The 17,072-nt window shown below is 46.0% G+C and overlaps 1 protein-coding gene across 1 annotated transcript in view; it reads left to right on the forward strand.

The window, feature by feature from the left end:
- Positions 1-268: 268 nt before the first annotated feature.
- Positions 269-17,072, forward strand: part of ATMIN (ATM interactor) — a 32,705-nt gene continuing 15,901 nt past the window's right edge. The window contains exon 1 of the mRNA XM_068261071.1: positions 269-556. Within this exon, the coding sequence (XP_068117172.1) occupies positions 365-556 (192 nt within the window). The 5' untranslated portion in view covers positions 269-364. The remainder of the gene's footprint in view (positions 557-17,072) is intronic.

The raw sequence follows: 17,072 nt of genomic DNA on the forward strand, positions 1-17,072 counted from the left end.
ATATTTGTGCAATATTGATAAATTCATCAGCATTTTTTTCTGACTAAAACGGACCCCTCTTCTTCAGCACTTGAAGCGCGGATCACCTGCCGTGGAACTATTTGCCAGGTGTAACACCACGCGGAAGGATATTCACACAGAGCGCAGCAAGCCGTAGCCTCACAAGCATCAATACACAAGCATGAGACCACGCCCACCACCTGGTTCCTCCTCTATAGGCAAACAAGTCATTTTTCAACCTATCGTGTGATTATTTTGCTTCACAGCACCTCCCCCGGAAGTAGTTTTTTCTTACTGCGGATCGGGAAGGGGGTGGGGCTGGGTACACGCCGGTGTGTGTGTACGGCGCCGGGTTACGGGGGCCATGGCGGCCCGGGGTGATGCCAGGGTGCGGGCGCTCTATTCCTGCGAGCACTGGGAGGTGGTCAAGCCGTCCGTCAGCGAGCTCTCGCGGGAGGTCCGCACCAACATACTGTGTACCGTCAAGGGATGCGGGAAAGTGCTCCCCAACCCCCCTGCGCTCAATATGCATTTGGTGAAGTCTCATGGAGTGCAGGTGAGATCAAATGGGGCATACCACTAGGAAAGGCCGAGTAGGGGTGTATCTGTAAAGAGCAGTGTTTCAGCATAGAATGTTGCGTGCAAATGATGTGAAATAAGATCATTAGAAGCGTGCTGTGGTGTGATTGGTGTAATTGAATGGGAGTCGGATAAATGGCAGAATAAATATGTGATGGGCTTTCTGGTGTCATGGTTACTGTCTTGTACTATAGCAGTGCAAGCTGCTGCCATTGGCCTGATGAGATCAGGTTGTTCTTGAGCTGCAGTGCATACCTGACCATTTATATTTCATGCATTTTAAATACAGTAAGTAATGTTAACAAATAGGTTATACAAACCCCAAACTGCATCCTAATGACACAGCTGTACTGCAAAACTGGCTTTACACTCCTGAAAAGAGCAGAGGCCCCCTGGCTGCCTGTTGTTTACATTTGCGCAACCCCAGCCCTTTAACAACTGTGCATTATAAAGCAGTGTCTACTTTAGGGAACCCAATTGGAAACCTCATAGGAAAAGTACGCTAAGGTGATTGGGTGGATGGCACCCTCAAACTTAGGTTTTGCATAGGTTGTAGTAAACTATGCCCACACTATTCAGTCAATTACAACACTGTAGAGCGTCCTGTAGTAGAACAATGAGGTTTCATGCTTGGTCCCCTCAAGTAGACAAATACCAATTACCTACTTTTAAACCCCCCCCCCCCCCCCCCCCATCCAGCCTGTTAGATGGAGATCCACCCACATGGAGTTTTGACCGGCCGGTCTACTTTACACTGATGAAATGGGGATATCCTCCAGTAAACCTTTGCAAACTCGTGAATGGCCACAGAGGGGAAAGCCAAAAGGCAGACTCGCCGGGAAGGGAGCAAGCAGGAGCGTCCAGACAGTGATCAAACGCCCACCAAGTGTACCACGCTAGCCCACGACATGTTTCACGGGTAAGTTCTGGTTTCCTCAGGTGGGCGTGGTTCAACATAGCACAGGTTCCATCCAACCTAAGTGTAGGGCGATCGACCAATCTCAGCGCCTCCCGGCCCCACCCACACAAGAAGGGAGAGAGGAGATGCCGGTGACATCATCCCCAACAGGATCGGAGGAAGGCGCAAGAGCACAGCGAGCAGGAGAGCGCGCACACACACGCTCAAGCATATGATCCTTAACCACTTCAGTGCCAGTGGTCTCTACCCCCTTAAAGTGAATGGGAACCGCATTTAAAACAAATGAGACAGATACTTACCCAAGGAGAGGGAGGGCTCTGGGTGCTATAGAGCCTTCCCGCTCCTCTCCTGGTCCCCTCGATCCAGTGTTGGCTCGCCCGGTAGCAGTATTTGACTAAATTAGTCAAATACTGCTTTATCCGGCCGAAGGAGGCTTCAGAAGTCTTCAGGGAGCCCGAGTGCTCCTGAAGAAGGGCGGGCCTGCACAAGCACGCTCTCTTGCACGCTCACGTGTGTGCAGTATGGAGCCGCACGTCTTTGGGAGGACACGGCTCCCGAAGACTTCCAAATACCCTTTCCGCAAAACGGGGGGGGGGGGGGCAGCACAAGATAGAGGGCACCGAGAGAGGAGACGGAAGCCTCTATACGACTCAGATCCTTCCCTCTCCTTAGGTAAGTATTTGCTTCATTTTTAAAAAAATGCGGTTCCCATTAACTTTAAAGGGAACCTGAGGTGGCAAATATAAGACAAAATATACGTACCTGGGGCTTTCTCCAGCCCCCTCCGGCCTGATCGCTCCCTGCTGTCCTCTTTTGCCTCTCCGTTTGTTCAGTTGGCCCCTCACTGGACTGGGGCCAACAGCGCATGCGCGTCCTGGCCTCATGCGTGCACTCCCGACGCGTTCACGTTGCTGGGAGCATTTTGCTTCTGCACAGTACTACTGTGCAGGTGCAGAACACTCCTGGCAACGGGAGCAAGACAGGTAGTGCGTTTGACTGGGGCTGCGCATGCGCCGACTGGAGGATTTTATCAGGGCCAGTTGCGGGTGACTCCATCTCAGGTACACTTTAAGGACCAGAGACCCGCGTGAAACACCTCACATACCCACCATCCAGGCCACACAACTGTCACTTCAGGTCATCTAGTCTGCCGTCTCAATGACTGCAGACCTCTGTGAACCGGTCAGGAGCCAATGAAAACAGTCAGTGATCAGTGTAAGCCAATGGGAGTTGCTTACATTGATGACAGGGTCAGGAGCCAGTGAAATCGGCTCACAGAGCCCTGCTGTCATAGAGACGGCAGGGCGAGTGACCCGCAGCGGGGAGTAAAAGTATTACATGCTGAGGGCCAGCAGTATAGCCAGGCAACTGGCATTGCTTAAATGGAAATAAATATTGCAGCCTCTCTATACCTCTCGCTTCATTGTTGTAAATTCGATGCCTTCTGATCCTAGTGCCCTAATAACCTGATCTGCTGATTGTTGCTATGCTGGGGTTGAAGGAGGCAGATTCATGATTTTGTACTAGCTGTTCAAAAAAATATATACTTTAAAGGGATACTGTAGGGGGGTCGGGGGAAAATGAGTTGAACTTACCCGGGGCTTCTAATGGTTCCCCGCAGACATCCTGTGCCCCCACAGCCACTCACCGATGCTCTGGCCCCGCCTCCGGTTCACTTCTGGAATTTCACACTTTAAAGGCAGAAAACCACTGCGCCTGCTTTGCCGTGTCCTCGATCCCGCTGATGTCATCAAGAGCGCACAGCGCAGGCCCAGTATGGTCTGTGTCTGCGCAGTACACTCCTGGTGACATCAGCGGTAGCGAGGACACGGCAAAGCAGGCGCAGTGGTTTTCTGACTTTAAAGTCAGAAATTTCAGAAGTGAACCGGAGGCGGGGCCGGAGCATTGGGGAGTGGCTGCGCCAACACAGGATGTCTGCGGGGGACCGTTAGAAGTCCGGGGTAAGTTCAGCTCATTTTCCCCCGACCCCCCTACAGTATCCCTTTAAGTGGACCTGAACTCTTGGACAGGAGGAAAACCTAGAGAAATGCACCCTGCATGTATTCCGAGAGTATCCGGCCCGCAAGAGCCCGCTTCTAGGCAGCCAGATTCCTAACCCCCTCCCCCAGCCTTGTAATACGTTGTCTCTTCCTCACGACGTGCCACATGATGCCCTGTTGCCATGGAGATGCAATGCGGTGTTCAGGTGAGTGTTAACCCACGCTTATCACCCGTTCAACTCTGGATGGAGGAGAAAAAATATTTTAGGAATGTGGTCCACAGTGTGCTGTCCAGGCTATGTAAACTTTGTCTAGGCCTGGTTTAGCCTGTCTAATCCCCCCCCCCTCATCTGTGACTAATCACAGGTTGTAATTTGATCTCTCAGCTGTGTCAGCTGACTGCCACATCAGAGCACTTACTTTATCAACACAGGATGTTAACAATGTCTGCTTTCATGAAAGCAGGAAGTAGACTCGCTACAGATTTATTGCATTTGCAGTGTTCTCCCCAGAATTATTTTCCAGCCGGGTGGCATGAAATAGTAGCCGGGTGGCATGAAAAAGCAGCTGGGTGGGAAGAGATGAAAATGCAGGGCAACTCTGCTTACAGCATAGGAGGTGGTGAGGAGGTGAGCCAATGACAGCCGGGTGGTCACCAAATCTAGCCGGGTGGAGCACCCGGCTAAAAGAGCCTGGGGAGAACACTGCATTTGTATAAGCTGTAACAAATGTTTTTTCTTGCAAGGTTATGCTGTTGCTTATCTTGTAGAGCAGAGAGGAAGTTCTGAGTTCAGGTCCGTATATATATTTAGTCAGTATATAACTGAACTGCATTTCTTTCTATCCAAAGCTCAGCTTTGATGTACTGATATGTTTTACATTAACTTGATATACTGTATCTTTGTGTGAAGCAAGTACCAGACATGTCTGTGTAGCCTACACACATTCCAGTGAGACATTTTAGCCAGTGGTTTAATGTAATTCTGGAATGTGGCGTGTTGCTCGGGGTCTTTCAGTGCATTTTCCTTTCTGATTTTAGAAAGCGCAAAGTGTTCCTGTACTATCAAGTTAGTGCCTGAGCAAGTTGGGAATGTGGAATGGTCTCCTGTACTATCCATTTAGTGCTTGAGCAAGGTGGACTATAGGGCTGTGGAGTTGAGAAGTTGTGGTCAAAGCAATTTTGGGTACTTGGAGTCGGTGGTTGGAGTCGGAGTCAAATGATTTTTGTTGTTGTTGTTGTTACCGACTCCACAGCCCTGGTGGACTATCCCATGCTGGATAGAAGGTCTCCTGTACTGCTCAGTTAGTGCCTGAGCAAGTTGGGCTATTGCAGCTGTGCAGATGGTCTCCTGTACTATCCAGTTAGTGCCTGAGCAAGTTTAGCTATCCCATACTGGGCAACTGGTCTATTCTACTGTCCATTTAATGCCTGAGCAAGGTGTGCTTTCCCATGCTGAGAAGATGGTCTTCTGAACTGTCCAGTTAGGGGCTGAGCAAGGTGGCCTATTCCATGCTATGTAGATGGTCTCCTGTACTATCCAGTTAGTGCCTGAGCTAGAGGCAGGGCTGTGGAGTCGGAGTGGTGGAGTCGGGCAATTTTGGGTGCCTGGAGTCGGAGTCGGGGAAAAATGCACCGACTCCTAATGAATTTGTAACTGTAATTAAAATAGAAAATATGATAAAATGTTCTATTTCTCAGATAATAGTCATTAAAAATAATGTATATATACAGTAATAGCTGTGCTTTGTCCACAAAAATGAAATAAACCAATCAAAATTAGTTACTTGTGCTGCTTCAATAAAGCAGTCCCCGTATTTTTAAGGTCAGATATACATATCTGATTGTGACTGTATATATGATGTGTACACAGGAATCTCTTATATATACTAAATAACATCTATGCTGTAAGAAAAAAGCCTGATGTGTAGCTGTGTCACTAATAGAGATGGTCAACGAGATGGAAATAATTCCGCATTGATGCTGATTTATGCAAATGTATGCACTCTCTTTGCTCATGAAATCAAATAATTTGATATGTTATTAAAATTTGGTTTGGTGACTACAAAATAAAGGGTAACTGAGACGGATGAAAAGTAAAGTTTTATACATACCTGGGGCTTCCTCCAGCCCCTTTCAGGCTAATCAGTCCCTTGCTGTCCTCCACCACCCGAATCTTCTGCTATGAGTCCTGGTAATTCAGCCAGTCAGCGCAGTCCGGCCGCATGCCGCTCCCACAGCCAGGAACATTCTGCACCTGCGCAATAGTGCTGCACAGGTGTAGTATGCTCCTGGCGGCGGAGTGTGTGCATGCGCACTACGCCCGACTGGCTCAAGTACCTGGACTCATAGCAGAAGATCCAGGTGGTGGAGGAGTACAACGAGGGACTGATTATCCTGAAGGTGGCTGGAGGAAGCCCCAGGTATGTATAAAACTTTAATTTCATCTGTCTCAGGTTTACTTTGTTACACAGTAGTACTATACTCTACATATGCACTCCCCACAGAGCTGCAGGGAATCCACTGAGAATGTTGTGCACATTGAACACAGAGGTGTTGTCTGTTTACAATCTCCTCATTCCCCTGCAGAGTACCTGCACATCATTCTTACATGTACCCACACTTACATTGCCTAGGGCCTGATAGATGTTCTTTGTTCCGGTTTGTACCTTTTACAAGTACTCTTACCAAGGACTAGTTTTAGTCTAAAGGGAATAAATATAGTAGTCTACATATCCTTCTCACTTCAGTTGTCTTGTAAAATTCCTAAGCGTTGGCAGTTAAGAGACGAATTTCATGTTACATACTTTTAATCAACAAAATTGTAATATGCAAATTAGAGGAGTCGGAGTCGTGGAGTCGGAGTCGGTGGAATCCTAAACTGAGGAGTCGGAGTCGGAGGATTTTTGGACCGACTCCACAGCCCTGGCTAGAGGCCTGCATCAGGTTGGGTTCCCGCAGATTACCTGAATTGCAGGTCGGGTTCGGGTACTTGTTTTGATTCTAATCGGGTATCGGCTTGCGGGTGCTGGTCGGGTCACAGGTAGTGCAAGCAAGCATGAGATTATTTAGTTATAATTTAGTCAGAAGTAAAAAAAAAAAATAAAAATAAAATATTAAAGGGGTTCTTTGGTGGTAAAAAAAAAAAAAAAAAAATACTTACCTAGGGCTTCTATCGGCCCCCTGTAGCTGACATGTCCTGCGCCATCCTCTACGATCCTCGGTTCCCCGCCGCCGGTCCCGATCTAATATTCGTCTAAATAAACGAATAGTCCTCGCTCCTGCGCACGTCAGGAGCAGTACGAAGTTTTGTTGTACTGCGCCTGCACAGTAAGCTTCCGATGGCGGGAGCGAGCACGTACGTGGCCACGGCCGTGCAACCGCAGTCTAGTTAGACACGTAATTAGACTGGGACCGGCGGCGGGAAATGGAGGATCGTAGGACGGCGTGGGACATGACAGCTGCAGGGGGCCGACAAACCCCAGGTAAGTGTCAGGTTTTTTTTTTTTTTTTTTTTTTTTAACACCACCAAAGAACCCCTTTAAAGAGACTCTGTAACAAATTGTTTATCTTTATTTCTTCTATGCTATAAGTTCCTATGCCTTTTCTAATGTGGTCTGGCTTACTGCAGCTTTTCCTAATTGCACAGTAGCTGTGTTATCTCTGTTATATGATCTAATCTTCTCTCTATAGTCGGCACAGTCAGGCTGAGGCAGTCAGACTGGAATGTGCAGGGCTGCTTGTGATTAGCTAGAAGCTGTACACACCCCCTGCAGGCTCTGTGTGACTAACACACTCTGCTTAGCTGAGCCTATTAGAAGCTGGTTAGTTTGTTTGTAAACACTGCCTAAAACTGGCAATTACAAGCCAGGTTTGCAGCAGAGAATGGCAGAAACAGCACAGAGGGGACCAGGAGCACATAATGAATAGAATGGTATGCTTTTTATTGTAAGAATTTCAGAGTACAGATTCTCTTTAAAGAGAATCTGTATTGGTAAAATCACACAAAAGTAAACATACCAGTGCGTTAGGGGACATCTCCTATTACCCTCTGTCACAATTTTGCCGCTCCCCGCCGCATTAAAAGTGGTTAAAAACAGTTTTAAAAAGTTTGTTTATAAACAAACAAAATGGCCACCAAAACAGGAAGTAGGTTGATGTACAGTATGTCCACACATAGAAAATACATCCATACACAATCCGGCTGTATACAGCCTTCCTTTTGAATCTCAAGAGATCATTTGTGTGTTTCTTCCCCCCTGCATCTCTCATGCACTGAAGTTTCAGGCTGCTCTTTTCTTCCTGCAAACAGCTTTGCCCTTGTCTGTAATTCCTCACTATGTGAAAGCCCAGCCAGCTCAGAGGATGATTTATCCAGCTTGTAAAAGATAAGAGAGAAGAGAGAAGCTGCTCTAATCTAAATAACACACAGGCAGTTTGCATAGAGGGGCCTGGAAGGGGGAGTTCATAGCAGAACCACAACACTGAAGAACTTGGCAGCCTTCCAGACACAGGCTGACAAGTCTGACAAGAGAGAGATAAGTTGATTTATTACAGAGACTGTGATAGTACAAAGTGCTGCAGTAAGCCAGAACACATTAGAATAGCTTTTGGAACTTGTAGGATGATAAAAAACAGGATGCAATTTTTGTTACGGAGTCTCTTTAAACACTTCTTTGGCTTTGGTTTGTGTATAATAAATAGGTTTACAGCCTTCCAATGAGACTACCAATGTATATTTTATAATAAAATGGAAAAAGCGGGTTGGGTTGCAGGTCTGTGGGTCAGGTGCAGGTACCAGATTCACCGGAAAGCGGGTTGTGGGTCTGAAAAATGAGTCCCGCGCAGGCTTCTACCTTGAGCGAGGTGGGCTATTCTATGCAGATGGTCTCCTGTACTGTCCACTGAGGTGTAGATGTGTGTTGTGTACGGACATTTCATTGTTAAGCTTTAGTGCCAAAGCTGGCAGCGCGGTATTGTGCTATGAGTGTTAAAGAGAACCCGAGGTGTGTTTAAAGAATGTTATCTGCATACATAGGCTGGATCTGCCTATACAGCCCAGCCTCTGTTGCTATCCCAAACGCCACTAAGGTCCCCCTGCACTCTGCAATCCCTCATAAATCACAGCCGTGCTGTGAGGCTGTGTTTACATCTGTAGTGTCAGTCTCAGCTGCTCCCCCTTCTCCTGCATAGCTCCGGTCCCTGCCCCCGTCCCTTCCCTCCAATCAGCAGGGAGGGAAGGGATGCAGGCGGGGACCGGAGTTCTGCAGGAGGCGAGGAGAGCAGCAGACTGACACAATAGAGATAAACATAGCCAGCTCTGACAAGCTGTTTGTCAGCAGCGTGGCTGTGATTTATGAGGGATTGCAGAGTGCAAGGGGACCTTGGGGGGGTTGGGATAGCAACAGAGCCTGGGCTGTATAGGCAGATCCAGCCTCTGTATGCAGATAATATTCTTCAAACCCACCTCGGGTTCTCTTTAAGTCAACAGTTAGGTGTGTTCCTAATGTGTCGTTGTCCTCCTTCATGACCTGGTGTAACATAGTTGATCATAGTTCCCCCTTTGTAACTCATTTAAAAGGATCGCTATCATGAAAAATTGTAACATTTAAAATATATGTAAACACATACAAATAAGAAGTGTTTCTTGTAGAGTAAAATCAGCCATACATTACTTTTCTCCTATGTTGCTGTCACAGCAGGTAGTAGAAATCTGACTGAATCAACAGGTTTTGGACTAGCCTATTTCCTCATGGGGGATTCTTAGCATGGCCAATATTCTTTATAAAGACACTTCCTGAAATGTATTTATACAAAGATGCTGGCCAGCCTCCTTGTTTGCTGCACACTTATTTGACAGTTGGACGGTGCAAATGCTGTACAGTAAGTGCTTTTTAAAATAAAGAGAACCTGGCTCAATTGAGGGAAATATCTACTATTGCCTGTATACACCCTTTTGACAAGTTTCTGAGACCAGAGGGAGGAAAGAAATCATTGTCAGACATACAAAAGGAACTAGCAACTCTAGGGGCACAAAAGCTAGCTATCAGAAACATGTCAAAATGGAACAAATTCCTTACGGTCCAGGATTTAGAGCAGAGAATACTGGATGGTAACAACTGCATCAGACAGGCAATTATTAGTGAGAAATGGAGAGAATCGCATCTATTAATGATTTTTCATGCTAAATATGCATTTAATATTAGATACCAGTCTCCCAGACCAGGATATATAGATTACTGTCCGAAATGTAAATTAAGCCAAGCTGATATGTTTCATTGTGTGGGGGATTGTCCGGTAATTCAAAATTATTGGGATACGGTTTTAAGTTATGCCAACAGAATAGGTAAAACCAAAATACCAAAAGACCCTATGATTTTATTATTCAATTCCATTGTAAAAGAGAGTGATACAGTCAGACTCTCTACATTATTGCATGTTGTATTCATGGCAGCAAGAAAAGTAATATACAATAGATTATTATTTATTTATTGTATTTATAAAGTGCCAACATATTACGCAGCGCTGAACATTAGTTTAGGTTACAGACAATATTTAGGGGTGACATACAGCAATATGACAATACAGGAATACAAGAAAACCAGATCCCACAGCACAGTATGAGTACAAGATAATGCTTAGTCAGTCACTGGAGGGGAGCATGGAGATTAGGCAAGTTAGGTTCACTTAGGTGCATAGCATGGGTGCACAGTAATGGAGGTGCATGATCAGGTAGGACACAAAAGAAGGAGGACCCTGCCCAAAAGCTTACAATCTAGAGGGGGAGGTAAGGACACGAATGGTAGGGGACCAGAGTTCAGCTGTAGGTTTAGAGCACTTGTGAGGGGTAGTAGGCCAGAGTGAAAAGGTGAGTTTTGAGGGCTTTCTTGAAGATGTTGAAGGAGGGGGCTGCCCTAATGGGTGGAGGTAGGGAGTGCCATAGTGTTGGAGCAGCTCTTGAGAAGTCCTGGAGGTGTGCATGGGACTGGGTGATGCGGGGGGCGGTTAGGCGAAGTTCATTGGAAGAGCGGAGTGAGCGGCTAGGTGTGTACCTCTGAGTAAGATCGGAAATGTAGGTTGGACAAGTTTTGTGGACAGATTTGTAGGTCAGACACAGTATCTTGAATTTGATTCTGGACTGGATAGGAAGCCAGTGGAGGGATTCTAGGAGGGGATCTGCCGTGGTGGAGCGATGGGAACAGTGGATAATTCTGGCTGCCGCATTCATGATGGATTTATCCCACCAGTCCAACCATCTGGGATTTGCAAGAGGAGCTAAGACACTTAACGGCACTGGAAAAGTTGGACGCCAGCCTCCATAAAGAAAAAGGCACCAACATTTTGTTCAAGAAATGGAAACCTTTTATGTTGGAGTCTTTGTCTGATGCGGACTTACGCAACATAAGGGGGGTTTTGGGAGGGGGGAGGACAGGATAGGGTTGATAGGGATGGGAACTCTTACCACGTTAGTTATGCGGGTGCCTGTTGCACTGTTAACAATTACCTGTAATATTCGTGCCAACTGTGGAAAAATATGTTCTTTTGAAATTCAATAAAAACACGTTTAAAAAAAATAAAGAAAACCCAGAGAATACCCCATGAGGAGATGGGCTAGTCCAAAACCTGTTGGTTCTGTCGGATTATTACTATCAACTATAAGTGACAGCAGCATAGGAGAAAAGCAATTTATGGCCCATTTTACTCTGAAACACACTTCTTATTTATGTGTTTGCATCTATTTTAAATTTGATGATATTCCTGATGGTGGTCCTTTAAAATATTTTTTGCCTCCGTGTGCTGCAGTCCTCCAGGAAAGCAAACTCCATGCCCCCTTCAGCTTTACCATATGCAGCGAATCAAAAGGTGTTGCACAGGGCAGGATCATGTGGCAAGTGGCTGCAGTTTTGTCTAGTAGTTTAGTACTTAGAGAATTGCGATGAATCTGACTGCCAGAGAGGATAGAACAGCATAGACTTTCTCACTCAGCACACATAAAATTTGTTCTAATGCTACTGCCCATTCATTGTAAGTAGAACTAGTGTTTATCTAGTTATACGTGTGTTTTTTATTTCTAGGTTAGCATGGGTGTCACTTGTTCTTTAAAATGCTCTGCCCCATTGTGGTGAAATAAATACATCAGTTGCTATTCTTGTAGGGAATTTTCATAGGTTAGATCACTTTTCTGCGTAGCTCCTCCAGTTCCTGTCCTTGGGTTAAAAATAATAATAAAAAAAAAAAATTGCCTAAGAAGAGGGATGCCTCTGGATCCTATAAAGGCTTCCCATGCCGTCCTCTGTTAGGCCCAGTGCACACCAAAACCGCTAGCAGATCCGCAATACTCTAGCGGTTTTGGGAGCTGATTTCAGAGCGATTCTAGGTATGTTTAGAGAGGTTTTCTAAACATACCTAGCGGTTTTGCGTGCGTTTTTGTGTAGCAGATTACACATATTGTTACAGTAAAAGCTGTTACTGAACAGCTACTGTAACAAAAATGCCTGGCAAACCGCTCTGAACTAGCGTTTTTCAGAGCGGTTTGCGTTTTTCCTATACTTTACATTGAGGACGAAACGCTTCCGAAAACCGCAAACGCGCAGCAGGAGGCGCTTTTGCGGCTTGGCAAAAACCGCAAACCGCCGGTGTGCACCATCCCATTGCAATACATTAGACAAGCGTTTTTAGAGGCGGATGCGGCCGGCGGATCGCTCCAAAAACCGCTCGGTGTGCACTGGGCCTTACAGAGTACCTGCTTCCCTGAAGAATTGCAACAAGGGCTTGTTGTAAATGAATTTCGGGGCCGTGCTCCTTATCGGGCATGGGCGGGGTTGTACTGCATAGGCTGCAGCCACTTGTGCCCAAGCAGCTCCGGGCTACTGTGCAGGCAGGGCTGTGCTTGTGCAGCATGGCCGCTCATGCTTTAAGTGGATCTTCCAGAAAGTCCCCGTGAGCAGCTGTACGGAGGACGTGAGAAACCTCTACAGCATCCAGAGGCTTCTGTCTTCTTCTGTTGTGTTTTTTTTCTTTTTTCTATCCAAGGTTTGCGTTGGGTACCCTTTTGACGTTCCTGTTGACCTCATTTCTTTTGACACCAAACTTCTCTAACTCACCTTTACCCATGGCTTGTCTCCGTGGTCCATTACTCCAATATACACTGATGGTCACATGCTTGATCTCATATTCACTCTGTTCTATCACTGATTTTACTTGTGTTGCGTTCCCTCTTTCTGACCTTAACTTACTAAACTTTTCTCTGTCGTCCTCTTTTCCTACTACTCTAGTACAAGTACGCTCACTACAACAGAGAGTGTTGTGATACCACTACTTAAAGAGACACTGAAGCGAGAAAAAAAATTATGATATTATGAATTGTATGTGTAGCACAGCTAAGAAATAAAACATTAAGATCAGATCCATCAGTGTAATTGTTTCCAGTACAGAAAGAGTTAAGAAACTCCAGTTGTTATCTCTATGCAAAAAAGCCATTAATCTCTACGACTTTTAAAGTCGTGGAGAGGGCTGTTTTCTGACTTTTATTATCTCAACTGTAAGTGAACAGTTTTCTTTTTATCTGCCAGAGGAGAGGTCATTAGTTCAGACTGCTCTGAAAGAATCATTTTGAATGCAGAGTGTTGTGTAATCTGCACATATTAGAGAATGATGCAATGTTAGAAAACACACTATATACCTGAAAATAAAAATATGAGAATATTTTCTTTGCTGCTAATCTTCTAGTAATTATTCATAGTACACAACCAATTCATTATATCGTATTTTTTTTTCCGCTTCAGTGTCTCTTTAAGAAAACCTCTTTAGATCCCAATGCACTGTCCAGCTACTGCTGTTTGTCCCTTCTCCCCTTTTCATCTAAATTACTTGAATGCCATATGCATGCTGAATTAAGCAAATATTACTCCCTGCTTGATCAGTTCCAGTCTGGTTTTCAGTCCAACCACTCAACAGACACCGCACTTACGAAAGAGGCCAACTATCTTTTTACTGCTAAATCCAAAGGGCGTTATTCCATACTCCTCCTTCTTGATCTGTCTTCTGCCTTTCATACTGTCGACCACACCTCACCCTTACAGATGCTTTCATCTGTAGGTATAAAGAACCCCACTCTCTCCTGGATATCTTCTTCTCCCCATGGAAGGTCTGTCACAGTCTCTCTAGATCTGGTCTCTTCGCCACATCTTTTTTTTTTTTTTTTTTGGAGGGGGGGGAGATACCTCCATATAATTGTGTGTGTCTTGGAATTTGCTATACATTTTGTTCATCATGATACCTTTGTCACTGTAATTACTATTTCTACCATTTCTTTATTATGTTCCAGTGTCTATATTTTGTGTATACCATGGTCTGCATTATGTACCTCCTGTTTGTTTCTTACTCAGTACAGTGTCACGGGATATGTTGGCGCTTTATAAATCAATAACTATAAAGAGGGTGCTGCCCTGTTATTACCCACGCAGTAGCGTTGTTACACGCTATAGAGTTGCTGTGTGTGTCCTTCCTGGTGGCAGATAAAGCTGTCGCACCAAGCTTTCTGCAGGGGAAGCTCATCTCTGAGCTGCTACATTCTGGCTTGTCTTCCTAAGGCTGGGGTGATTCAGTGTAATAATCCTCCCTGCTATTGCCGCGTCATGGTTGCTAAGTGTTTAGTCTGGCTGCTTGTGGACATTTTACTGCAGAGCCGATGCAGCTACGCACCTCACTGACAGAAGTGGCCTCTGTCCAATCCTATTTAGGAATAATCTGCTAAAGTGCATTTGAGCTCTGGCGCTTTGCCCACCAGGCATAGGAGGCTTTTAATTTGTAGAGGAAAGAATTGTCCTTTAAATCGAAACTCCGCTTTTATTTGAAAATTGCTTTGTTTTCGTGCTCTGTAAGACTTTTGTCATTTAGGAATTGTATATAAACAAGCAAATGAGCTGTTTTCCAAAAAAGAGACAATTTTGTCCATGGATTAAAACATTTCCAATGCGGTCGTTGACTGAATACTCGCCGTAGCAATGCAGGAGAATGGATCCAGCAATGTCCCTCAATGTTTTGCGTTCCCCAATCCATCTTCTGGCCAGCGGATACGCGTATCCGCCATGACAGTCGTTGCTAAATTTCATTTGCTTGCCTTATATCCATGTTGCGAGATCACGGAAACAATTGCTCATCCCTCAAAACATCACTGGTTATTGGGAAAATCGTGTAGTGCGTACGGGCCTTTAAAGAGACCATTTATGGGCAGGTCGTCACAATCAGGGCTGTGGATAGCCTTGCTCTCCACGGATTATTCACAAGTAACCATGGTGGTTACTCGTGATTCAAATTAGCTCTAATTGCCGTAGCTAAGTGGTTAGATGCAGCGGGGATAATTGCCCATAATGCCGCTCGTCCAAATGGACGCGTTGCAAGCCTCCCTATGGAGCTCTTCCGAATACTTCTTGCATACTGATGATTTCTGATGAAGTAGCAACCCTAGCGATTTAAAAATCACTAGCCATTTGCGATTTTGCGTTTCAGCTGTGCAGTGGAAAAAGGCCCTAAAGCCAAAAATGTTAGCATTGTGTCGCTGTCCCAATATTTATGGACCTGACTGTATATTCATAATGGTGGCTTATTTTTGTTTCTTATGTAAAAACATGAGGCAGATACCATAATTTCACTAGTGTTGTATACACCCAGCTTTACGTACCGGTATTTTGTTTTGCTTTTTTCTGCCATATGACTATGGTTTACTGGTTGACACTAACCATCTGCTAGCAGTTTTTTTTTTTTTTTTTTTTTGTAACTGGGGAATCCCTGTGTTTGTATTTGGATCTCCCTTGGGTCTTCTTACCTCTGTAGCAGCTGCTAAATGCCTTATGGCCCATACTCACGAGGGACTTTTGTCGCCTCAACACACGGCGCGCGCGTGTTGCGGCGACAGGTCGCCCGTGAGTATGGGCCGCCGCACGCGCGCGCACCCCGAACTGTCGCCCGCCGCTCATGTCGCCATGCGATTGAAAGTTTCAATCGCATGGCGACAGTCGCCGCCGCACCTCCCCCGCAACTGTCGCTAGTCCGCGTGAGTACGCGGACTAGCGACAGCAACCTCCATTGTATCATATGGAGCTTCCGGCGGGGGGAGGAGGAACGTCGGCGACAGCTTCCGCCTCGCCGCTGGTCCCTCTTCCGCGTGTGTACGCGGAGGGACCTGGAGAGAAGCTGTCGCCGGCCTGTCGCCCACACGCTCACGTGTGCTGGCGACAGGCAACTTCTGCAGCCCGTGAGTACGGGCCATTAGTGTTTCTTTTTTGGTTTGTTTTTGGTATCATATTTCATAGCTGTACAACCCATGGAAGGTGACATCACTCTAGCGCAGGGGTAGGGAACCTATGGCTCAGGAGCCAGATGAGGCTCTTTTGATGGCTACATATGGCTCACATACAAATCAGTAGGGGTTGAATCACTGAGCAACACTGCTCAAGCAGCGCAGCTTAGTGTGGCAGTGCAAGTAACATTTTCAAAGTAAGCACGCTACTGCTGTAACATGCACTACTAACTCACTCGCACTACCCCAAAATGAACGGTTGCTCCAATTGTCTCACCCTGGACCCTGCCAGGTCCAGTGACTTTGTAGGATGAGATCTGCACACTTTCATTCACTTTGACTCAAAGTGCGGGAATCTCGTCCTACAAAGTGAATAAACCCCCAAGTCAGCTAGCTAATTGTACAAGCTGTTAGTCAGTATTTCACCTGTCTGGGAAATTGCTAATGTTGCTGAAACCCAAGAGAAGCAGAAGACGTGTCTGACTCTTCCGCTGCCCGGCGGATCAACTGTATACACATCACCATGGCAACATGGCCCTCTGCTGCGCATGCACTGTCCCAGTTTGAAACATATTGTATGGCTCTCACAGAATTACATTTTAAAATGTGTGGTGTTTATGGCTCTCTCAGCCAAAAAGGTTCCTGACCCCTGCTCTAGCGCAACTTTTCTCAACCTTTCTACCCTGCGTATATGGTTCCCGACTGCGGGTTTGACCAGATCGAGAGGGGAAGCAGCCTTAGTCAAGCTAAAACAAGGCTGTGACCCCTCAGAACACTTCTCACTACCACCACTAGCTGTTGCTAGACACTTCCACTCTGCTGTCGAGTTACTCGCACTGGCGTTTTCGTACGTTGGGTCAGCTGCGCGCTTTAGGCCAACATATGACAAACTCCCCACACACACGCACAATTGCAATCTTACACTGTAGTGACGCAAAACAACTAACAGTCGTTCCGAACGATACTGTTAGCCACTCCGGGACTTCCCACTCTGCTGTCGAGCGTAGAAGTGCCCCCATACACACAATGCAATTACCATCTTATACGGTAGGGTTGCGCAATCATACAATCAGGCATGGACTTATACACAGTTACACTTCAGTCTCTTCTAGGCTATGAGTGTTAGTTTAGTACAGCAGAAGTCAAACTTATTAACCTCCTTAGCGGTATGGACGAGCTCAGCTCGTCCATTACCGCCGGAGGGACGATTTGCTTACTTTTTTTTTCCAAACACGCAGCAAGCACTTCACTTACTGCGTGTCTAGTCTGATCGCC

Source organism: Hyperolius riggenbachi, chromosome 11 (assembly GCF_040937935.1).
Source record: "Hyperolius riggenbachi isolate aHypRig1 chromosome 11, aHypRig1.pri, whole genome shotgun sequence".
Lineage (NCBI taxonomy): Eukaryota > Metazoa > Chordata > Amphibia > Anura > Hyperoliidae > Hyperolius > Hyperolius riggenbachi.